Consider the following 11,167-nt stretch of genomic DNA (forward strand, 5'->3'; position numbering starts at 1 on the left):
AGATATCTAAATTAAATTTCAAATGCCATTAGTAATGAACAATACACCTGAAGTGGATCATTTGATTTAGATAGATTATCCTTTCGGTCGTGATGTATTCTTAAATCATATTTAGCCTAAAGATGTCGCAATAGTACCGCATAGCAGTCTTCTTAGGGCTAAATAATCATGGTTAAATCTCTTGTTTGTGTGGAAGGCTGCAGACGAGCCACTAAAAGTGGACAACACTATATATATATATATATATATATATATATATATATATATATATATATATATATATATATATATATATATATATATATATATATATATATATATATATGGTGTTTGTGTTATTCCTGTTCGTCTACAGTTTTTTTTAATGTTTATTGCAGCGTCTGTTAGCGTAAGAAAACAGACGTTGGAAGATTCTAAATCTAGCTAATAAAGTGTTCTTTACAAGCCAAAGCCCGTATGGATGCCATCGCAATGCCTTAATTCGAACAGTCTCCGAGGGAACACTGGTGTCAGTGAAGGAAGGAGTAAGTGGGAAGGTTGTAGGAATAAGGAGGGCGGAAGCAGGCAATGAATTCCAAAGTTTAGCTGTAGAAGGAAGGTAAAAATGACCGAACCGACTCCTCATGAGGAGGAAACTCCACTAAGCACAATATAAGACACGTTGGGTTCTGAGAGAAAGAGAGTACTTTTTGCGTAAACTCAAGAAACGTTGGCCGGTGAAGTATCCTTAAATAAAAGAGAGGAATGGGGATGGAAGGATCCAAGTGATGGTAAGATCAGTATCAGCGGCAATCAGGATGACCGTTGTTTCGATCATAAGTAGGAGATCAAAGGAGCCATCCAGATATGAGGGATTTGTCGTACTTTAAAGAATAAACGAATAAGCCAACATAACACTTCGGCTACCTGGATGAAGGCAGTGAAAATGACTACATTCCTAACAAAAATTTATTTTTTGACACATTTATATGTTTGAACTTTATGATTTCACTATGACAAGCTGGCAGTAATTTGGGCACCTGAAGAGTGGCAGACGAGTAAGGCTGATTGACAGGAGCTACAATAGATCAGAGATGATAGATGCGGAAAGAAAGGACTCAAAATCGATTACTAATTTTCCATCGAAGTGAATCTGCTACGACGCGACGCCGTCATAAAACGGAAATAGCAGCATCTTCCCACATATATTAGCTATCGTTTTGAAATTAAAAAAAAAAAAAAACATAATAATAATACATATGGTATTTATGAAAGATGCCACAAAACTGCATTTATTTTCTTCAATATAATTTTCGTATTTTTCTTAATCTTTTTACATGCTTTTATTTAACGTGACTTCTGCATCTGTCTGTCTGTCTGTTTGGGTCAAAAACTGTAACTCAAATTTCGACTTGTTCCCCTCATCTGAGGGACTTGAAATTTTGCGTGGTTACTCAATCCCGGTGACAACACAACCTTACATGATTAGTAGGTCAGCAGTGACCTCTAATGACCCTACAGTGACGTCTCCCAGTATCTCAGCTTTGACTCGGTAGAATAAATTAATAACTCTACGGATTTTTTAAACCGTCTTTGGCTCGATAGGATATCACGTTCAATTTCGTTAGCTACAGTCATAAATCGGTTACAATTTCTGTCAAAACTAAAAAATATAAAATAAAAAATAAACAAAAATTAAAACACGCTTTTATTAAACTGCACTAAAAAGTAAAAAATTATTTTTTGAGGAACACCAGGATTTTCTTACAATTAATCATGTCTACAAAAATAAAAGTGTGGGCGCCAAACACGGAAGGAAATGCTACAAGAAAAGAAATATATATATTTTTTATTTCTTGTAGCATTTCCTTCCATGTTTGGCACCCACGCCTTGATTTATGTAGACATGATTAATTGTAAGAAAATCATAGCGTCTCAAAGAATTATTTCCTACTTTTTAGTGCATTTTAATAAAAGGGTGTTTTATTTAATTTATTTTTTGTATTCATGCTGTCTGTCATGTATAAGGAAACTTGGAAAACGCTTTAGATGGTTCAGTTTACTTTAACAAAAGAGAAAGACATTAATTTTTTATTTATGACCAGGGAAACGAAACATACAAGACTAATCTTTTAGACAAATTAATTTTTTTCTTGTTCACAACTAATGGAAAGGTGAAACGAGGTGTTTGAATGCAATGAACCTATTAGTATTCGGAACGGTCAGACTTATCAGGACATTACGGCTGATGCAATTACCATTTTATAATGAACATTTTAAAAAGGCAGTTACTTGTGAATTTAACATTTTTATTTTTAGTTTCAGTACACCGAGAGTGAAGAAATGAAGTTCACCTTCTTCGGACTGATTCTGCGGGCGGTGCTGGTTACAGAGATCACCACCGCTCGTTTACCTCTGATAATAGGTAAGTCGTTACAGTCGTGTCGAAAATATTAGAAATCTAGTTTCGACCTCTCTCTCTCTCTCTCTCTCTCTCTCTCTCTCTCTCTCTCTATATATATATATATATATATATATATATAGTATATATATATATATATATATATATATATATATATATATATATATATATATATATATATATATATATACACAATCAAAGCTACAAACGTCCTTTAATATCCAATTCGCTCTACCTCGGAAATAATATATTTTCATATATGTTACCGAAAGGGGAATTTTTAGTTGATAATAAGTTCGTCGTCCCGTGGGCTCGAACCAGCATATATGTTACCGAAGGGGAATTTTTTAGTTGATAATAAGTTCGTCGTCCCGTGGGCTCGAACCCACGGGACGACGAACTTATTATCAACTAAAAAATTCACCTTCGGTAACATATATGAAAATATATTATTTCCGAGGTAGAGCGAATTGGATATTAAAGGACGTTTGTAGCTTACTGATTGTATATGAATCACGGTGATGTGATAAAAAGTCATATATATATATATATATATATATATATATATATATATATATATATATATATATATATATATATATATATGTGTGTGTGTGTGTGTATATATATGTATGTATGTATGTATATATATGTGTGTATATATACATATATACATATATATGCATATATATACATATATATAAATACATAGATACTTAGATACATAAAAAGATATTGATATTTCCGACATTTAGCCGTGTCCCTTAACAGTTTTGTATAGCTCAATATGAGAAATCCACAAATGATAAAAATCTTATGCTTGCGTTTTAAAGTTACTTGTTTGATGTGTGCTTTGAAAGTAGTCGAAAATTTCTATCACGTGAAATGGCGTCACAGTTACATGAGAAAATCATTAGAAAATTCGGTTAAAGGCAACTGATTTCAAAAGCATTTTACAAAGGAAATTAGCCATTCTGTAGCCTACCCTTTAAAAAATTGGGACAGTCACAGAAATGCCTCTTAGAAGTTATCGAGATACGATGTCTTGAGGTTGACTTAATTTACCAGTATAAATGTGAAGCGACAGCATAACCGCAGATGTCGTCGAGCTGTATTTGTGTTTTTAATATTATTCTTATTGCGTCATAAATAGATTAGTATCGAGGCTTGCATCGACATTCGGAAGAAGAAAACTTTTCTTGCAAAACCTTGCGTGTGCTCTGGTGATTTTTTTGCCTTAAGGGGTAGTTGAAGTAGCTGAAAGACATCAAATACTAATCTCCGGATTGCGAATCTTTTAAACTACTTTTGGTTTCTTGAATCTGTCTTTTGGTGATTACCGTTCATGAGTTATGAGTTCCTAAAACCAAATTTTGGTGCTACTTTGACTTGTTTTCTACGCGTCGCCTACTCGAGGTACTAGTACTAAACACGGCGGAAGTTCCTAGGGACGCCGTGTTTAGTACTAGCCCCTCGGGTATCAAATTATTATATACGCCCATTTCTATATTGTGTGGTCGACAAAAATTATTATATTAATAAACGATATCTTCGTGCGGCTGTCCACTTAACATTTACCATACGGTGTTTAGTACTAGCACCCAACTTTCTGTACTTCAACGGTTGAATCGTGAAAATCAGAAAATAATGTGTCCCGATCTACGTGATTGTTTTCTAATACACGATCCAGCAGTTACAAAAGTTTTGCAAAGCTTTGTCTTGAACTGATAACTGAAAACATGATCTCACGTAACCATTAATCTTATGAGTAAAAGAGCTCTCTGATTTTTCGAATTTTGAACTTTGGTTGTGGATACTCGAATTAAATGGCTCTGGGAAGAGAATAAAACGCCTTTGGAATTCTTAATATTTTTACAAATCACTTCGAGAAATCAAGGATTTTGGAGGGTCCAAAGTCCCTTTCTTGAACATGGCGTGAAGGTATTCAAATTAAATCGTTGTGTTGAATGAATTAAAATTCAAAGAAAGAAATTTTACCAAATCACGCAAAAATGATGAAGGATTCTAATTAGCCAAACTTCTTTTTCCTCTATAATAATCGTGTGAGTTTCCTTTAAGAGGAGAGAATTTTACATTCAGACTTTAATGATAAATTCTGTATTTTATTCCGTCTCTCCACGAATCTTAGAAAATCAAAACTTGACATCTCAGTTATAAACCTAGGGCAAGAAATTGGTTTTTATGTGAAATCACTTCACTGTTAGATTTACATTTTATCGTAAAGCTCATGAACGTGCGGTATGGGTGGGTCCTGGGTAAATGTAGTTCTGCTTACGAAATGTGAGGCAGGGGACACAAGGACGTGAGAGAGCTCACCTAGGCTTATTAGAATATGCTGTTTTTTACGTTTTTGATAAATTCGTCTAAAGCTTGTGTTTATAGATTGCAATAACTGGGCTTTTTACAGTAATATAGTATGTTCGTGCTTTTTTAACATTTTTAGTAAAAGTTTTTGTGCTTAGTGTTGGCTACTAATGATCTTTCAACACCTAACGTAACATACATCAATTCTGTGTTTCTGGGAGTTGGTCTTCCATCAATAGTACTTGAGCATTAGACTCAGGGTAATTATTTTTTGTTTTTAATGAGTGTAATCTCCTTCGAAAATGGCAGTTTCCCTTTATCCATGTTCTCTTTTTACCCTAAACTGGCTGAACGTTCTAAAGATTTGAAGTCTTTTAGTTTCATTAACATGTCGAACTCTCTCCCGGGTGTAGAAGTTATGTATATAAAGATTCTAGTTCCCTGATTGCATGACCAAGTTAGCGATTCATAGATAGTGATAAATATTGCAAAAAGTATGCGTGGCACGTTACACACCAACCACGCGAACACGCCAGCAGAGCTATGGCAGAGATTACACACCTTCATTACAAATGGATCAAACTAAATAATAAATAAGACCATCCAGAGTCATTACGGAATAAATGAACCGCAAAGCAAATCAAATGAATGTTACTGATATTGCATGTAAGCATAAATCTTCTATTTATGAATGACAATGACTTATTGTACTGTCTAGGAGATTGAAAATGTATTACCTTTAATGATTCAACGACACAAGTTCCCTTTTGTATATGTGTATATATATATATATTTATATATATATATATATATATATATATATATATATATATATATATATATATATATATATATATATAGATAGATAGATAGATAGATAGATAGATGGAGGTAGATCTATATATATATATATATATATATATATATATATATATATATATATATATATATATATATATATATATATATATATATACATACACATACACACAGTATATATATATATATATATATATATATATATATATATATATATATATGTATATAATGTATACTGTATATATATATAGTGTGTGTATTGGTTGAAAAAGCCATTGTGCATGCAGAATAATAAACGTCAATAATAATCACTGGAGCTTTTGGTCTTCGCTAAGGTCCCCTTCAGTTGAAAAGGACCGTAAAGAAAGTTCAAAGCTCATGTAATTTTCTTATTGCTGTCAGGCATACGATAGTCTGTATATACTGTGGTTTTTTAACCAGAAGTCAAACATATCAATAAGAACCCATTTTTAATCCTTGCATATGTCTGTAGGCGCGGGTGCTTGTTATAAGTGCCAGTGGTTGGTGAAATGTCTCTGAGAGAAAAAGAACAGATTATCAGGTATCAAGACCCCATGCTGGCAAAAACCAGCCCAATTTAAGAACATCAAAAACCAACATCATTTTGCAGCAGACTAACCAGGCCGGTTATGTTGCTCAAGTTTTTAAGTTCATTAAATTTGGCTCTTTTTTATGCATTTGGCTCTTCTCTCTAAACTTAAGCCTTCTGAAGACTGAATTAATCCGTTTCTGAATTTCTAATAGACCAGTCCCTGCTGTGTTGTTCTGGACTACAGTCTTCCAGAAGGGAGACTGAATTTAACACGTACTTCTTGGACATCTACCTCGTGAACTGAGTTCAGGTGGGCTTTTAGACTTAGCCCTTAATTTCTGGATTTAACCGTCTATCAGACTGGATCAAGCTTTTTTCCTTTATAAAGAATCTAGCCTTTACATCTAATAGATCAAGTTCAGTTGCCATGGACTTGATCTGAATTGATTGTTTTTTATGTAACTTTCCAGCAAAGTATGCCTAGCTGAATTTACTACCATGGCAGTTTAATTTTCACTATTCATCAGTGAAATTCGAATTCTTCTCTTCTCTATAGAGAACATTTACGGAATATATTATCCACAAAAATACCTACAAAACATCAGATGCAAAGACACATCAACTATAAAAATATGATGCCGTTAATAAGAAATATGCTTTTCCATTAAATATTTCTTTTTTTCATTATAATTACTGTTAATTCTCATTACAAAGAGAATCCTGATTCAAACAAAGACAATTCATTTATGAACAACACTCCAAAAATCATGCAGTTACTGAGAAAGAATATTGAGGCTAAATAAAGAATTACGAAGTTCGTCCCAAAAAAAAATTATATTCGGAACCACAAAATGTCCAAAAATAAAAGAAGCATGGTGTGCAATTATCCGTATCTGCCGTGATGGATTAGAAAAAAAGAAAAGAGTAAGTGAACTTCCTTAACCACTCGTAACTTAGATTCTCTGGTGGCCCATTATTCCATAGTCAGCGATTCATGTAAGAGGCAAAGTTTGTGATAAAGGTGTCATTTCCGTTGTTCAATTGCAAAAAAAAAAAAACATTCTCGGTTTTTTATTACAAGAACGATAACCAAACATACATAGAAATCTCTGGACATGCCTAATCTAAGTGATGACAGGTTTTCGTGCAGTTGACAGAAAAGTTAGCTTATGTTCTTTACCATATGAACCGTGCGGAGTTAGAGAGAGAAACTGTATCATTGTATAGTAATTTTTTCCTCTCTTACTTTTTTCTTAACTACCTTCCCCATTCTCCTGCATTCCTGTACTAAAAAATTCCCCTCTGTCATGTAATAATGATTCCGAATGATTCCTAGAATTCCTTGCGTTTTCAGTCTTAATCTTTGGCCTGTGTTACTGCGTTAATTTGGCAAAATCCATCTCCACCCCATTTTTTCTTACCTTTCTTTGTGATAAAGTTATTGTTGTTACTATTATTTCATTGATTTTTTTTTATTAAAGCATTGCGACTTATATATCATTATGATTTGCAAGTAGTAAGAGCGGGTAGCAAGTCTGAAAAAGAACCGACGGAAAGTAGTTATCTGACTGGTAAGTGTTCAGGATAAAAATTTGAGAGGCCCAATTTGACTGGAAGCTTCGTCAGGTGAGGGAAATGAATTCTTGTGTCGTTAAGGTTGGGGATTCCTGAAGAGAATTAATTATATAAAACTGAAAACAGGCTTTTATCAGAAGATTATGAATACAAACCAAGACGACTTCCGTGGTGATATTCCATTACTGGTTGAAGACCTACTTTACTTTACCTTGAGGAAGAACGATAGCTAAGTTTAATTTCTAGATCATTTTTCGTCTTTTGATAACATCTCAGCAGCCAATGCCTCTAATATCTTTGCGCATTAATTCTTGATTGGTGTAGGCTACGACCTTAAGTTACCACACACACACACATACATACATATATATATATATATATATATATATATATATATATATATATATATATATATATATATATATATATATATATTATATATATATATATATATACTATATATATATAGATATATATATGTATATAAAGATTAGAAAATCAATATAGTTGCATCAGAACCGTTATTGAAATCGGAATCGTTTCATGAAAGCTTATGACTTCTTTTTCTCTTCTACGCGTCCGCGTATTGGAGTGTTATGGGAACTCTTCCAGGAAAGTGACAAAGGGAGAGGAGGAAGTATAGGTAGATAGACTTAATGATCGTCTAAAGCCACTAACAATAAACTTGGGAACTGCTATAATCCTCTTAACTAAAAATGCAAGAATTAGAGCTATCGTACTGAGCCTTCATGTCTAGAGAGTGTAATATGTTTTATCATCAGAGCACCGTCTTACAAGAAGCCGTGACTTTCTGATTACTGATTTTGCTTTCTGAAATACGTAGCTACATACACACACGCCAACTGATTAATAAGGACTTACAGAACAGAATAACTTAACAATAAAGCAACACAATAATATAAAATGCCTCTGTGAGCTTTAACGAGCATGCAAGGAATTCATGTGTAAGCATCCACAACATTCATACACACGTACTGGTATATGTGTATGTGTGTGTGTGCGTTGTGTGTTGCGTTCGTAGTCTGTCCCGTGGGCAGTTTGTATTGCATGCTGATGCACTCATTGCATCAGTATTTCAGAAATTTTCTCTTTCTTCCTTGTTCAAAAACTTATCCATTTCGGATGCTTCCTCCACCAAGTCATATTTACGAAGCCATCATCTTTCCATGCTTGTCGTAGAAACCTATAAGTTGAACGCATTATCTTTGCTTTGAGGTATGCTTTCATTGTCATTATCTAAAAACGCCATACATTATCGTTGAATGTTTGCTTTATCAGTATCTGAAACTCGAATCTCATCTTAACACTTCGAATGTTGTGTTTCAGAGGAGAAAGCTGCCAGTTCTCGAGATGGTGCTTTAACTGCCTTGATCTCCGTCACTGAGGGACACTTGCCTTCTTGTTCTTACATCCTCTTCATGGATGGAAGTGCCTATAATTATGGGGCTATTTCCAAGGTAAGGATATTGGATATACTCTGTAGACCAATGCCAAGGCTAATTTAGTGTCCATATGTAGCAAAAGCCTCGCTTTAGACTAAAAGAAGGGAAAATGAATTCATTCGATTCATAATGGAGAGAATGTTCTATATAAAAGGAAAACAGGGAGAGATATAGAATATAAAACGTACTGTGCAAAAGTGCTGCTATTACTAAGAAACAGGGAGGAAGTGGCAATTCTTTTACGCAAAGGGTAGCTTGGAAAAATTGCTCATAGATATTCATTAACATAACTTGTCGTGGGCAAACAGGCATATACATAACAAATAAAAGTTTAATGTTTAAGAAAATAAGAAAGTATTTTTGGCTGATTTTTCCTTATCACTTTCAATTTTTTTCTAACTGCCGTCTCTCTCTCTCTCTCTCTCTCTCTCTCTCTCTCTCTCTCTCTCTCTCTCTCTCTCTCTCTCTCTCTCTCTACTGGATTTCTTGCCCCGCAGCAGCAATATTAGCAGTAGTTGCCGTAGGAGGTGTTACCATGAATAACTGGTGTACCCTTTCTATTTTAATCATTATTGTTAATGATTGGTCGTCCATATATCGATGCGTCTTTGACAGGAACTAAGTGATTTTGGCAAATCAGAGGGAGTAGCAGTCCTCGATTTTTCGACAAACAGAACTCACCTGGAATATCTCATCTCTGCTGCTCGACAGGTAATAATTATGGCAAAAAAAGTAGAATAAATAAAAGCGATTGGCAGGATTAAGGAATGAGGGCTTTAGTGAATGAAAAGGAGATTGTTTAAAGATAGAAAAATTAATGACAAAGTGAAAAGAGATCTTGAAATCCGCTAAAATGTTAGGGGTGAATGGGAGGGAGATTTTAATGGAAAACGTTGTTTTGGTGGACAGTAGTTGTTCAAGAACAAAGGAATGTCTGAATTGAGGATACAATGAAAATGCTATTTCTGAAGAGAATACCGTGGATTGCCAAAGGCTGATAACAGATGGACTGTAGAAGAGAAGATCTGAATGATGTAAGAAGTTAATGTAAATCTGAGTTATGTTATGGGTTTAACGGCTGAAGAAGAAAGAACCTGTAAACATAAAGAATAACAGGACGCCAAGACTAGTGTCTTTGCAAATGGCATGCTGTATTATGGTAAAAATGAGTATGAGTAGCTAACCTGGGTGTGTGAGATAAGATTCCAGAGAAGCGATCAGCAGAGTTAGCAGTTCATTTTGCATGAAGGAATAGATGATCGAGAAGAATGTACAAACGGCATTGCTTAATCTTCATGGGAAGGTGTTTGCAATGAATTTCATTAAGAAGCGCAACGGCCGACTGAGAGCTTACAATACGAAGAGCAGTGGGTGTTTCGGTAAGATGAATAATTTAGAGGGCAGTTAAGTGATATGAGTACCTTGAAAATAAATAGAAAATGCCGATTAATAACATGAACGTAACTAAAGCTAGTCGTAGAAGTGACAACAGAGATGTGTTTAGGAAACAGTCAAAAGTGATCGGAAGTTTTTTTTGAAAATGGTGCTTGTGTAGACATGTTATGTAAGACTGAAGAGTGACTAGTTTGGAACAAAGCTGTTTCTCAGACAAGGTTACATTATGTAAATGGATGAATGTTGGTAATGGGAAGTTAGCGAAAAACCAAGTAATGTAAGTAGGAAATTTACAGAATAAAAGTAAGGGTTGTGGATGGAGTCTAGGGAGTCTGGACTGACTGATGTTTGCAAATGACAGCGCTGTTTGGCAATAATGAAGACGAGCAGCAGCGACTGTTGAAAAAGTTTGAGTGTCTGCAAGCGAAACAAGTTGAAATTGAACGACAACAGAAGTAAGGATATGATAGTGAATAGAAGCCAGGAAGGGTGTTAGCAAGTTTGTTGGAAAAAAAGATTGGAAGAATCGTATATGAATTGAGAGGTCAAATGTCAGGGATGATGGTGAGGAGAGCAGTGAATCACAGAATAGGTGTAACATGAAAGGTGTCAAGAGCTCTGCAAAAGATTCGGAGA

General features: G+C 34.4%; 1 protein-coding gene across 1 annotated transcript in view; it reads left to right on the top strand.

Moving 5' to 3' along the window:
- LOC136831119 (ionotropic receptor 21a-like) overlaps nt 1-11,167 on the top strand; it is a 33,486-nt gene that overhangs the window by 8,969 nt on the left and 13,350 nt on the right. Inside the window, exons 2-4 of the mRNA XM_067091073.1 lie at nt 2,299-2,404; nt 9,021-9,151; nt 9,752-9,847. Coding sequence (XP_066947174.1) covers nt 2,299-2,404; nt 9,021-9,151; nt 9,752-9,847 — 333 coding nt within the window. The remainder of the gene's footprint in view (nt 1-2,298; nt 2,405-9,020; nt 9,152-9,751; nt 9,848-11,167) is intronic.

Source organism: Macrobrachium rosenbergii, chromosome 48 (assembly GCF_040412425.1).
Source record: "Macrobrachium rosenbergii isolate ZJJX-2024 chromosome 48, ASM4041242v1, whole genome shotgun sequence".
In the NCBI taxonomy this organism is placed as follows: Eukaryota; Metazoa; Arthropoda; class Malacostraca; order Decapoda; family Palaemonidae; genus Macrobrachium; species Macrobrachium rosenbergii.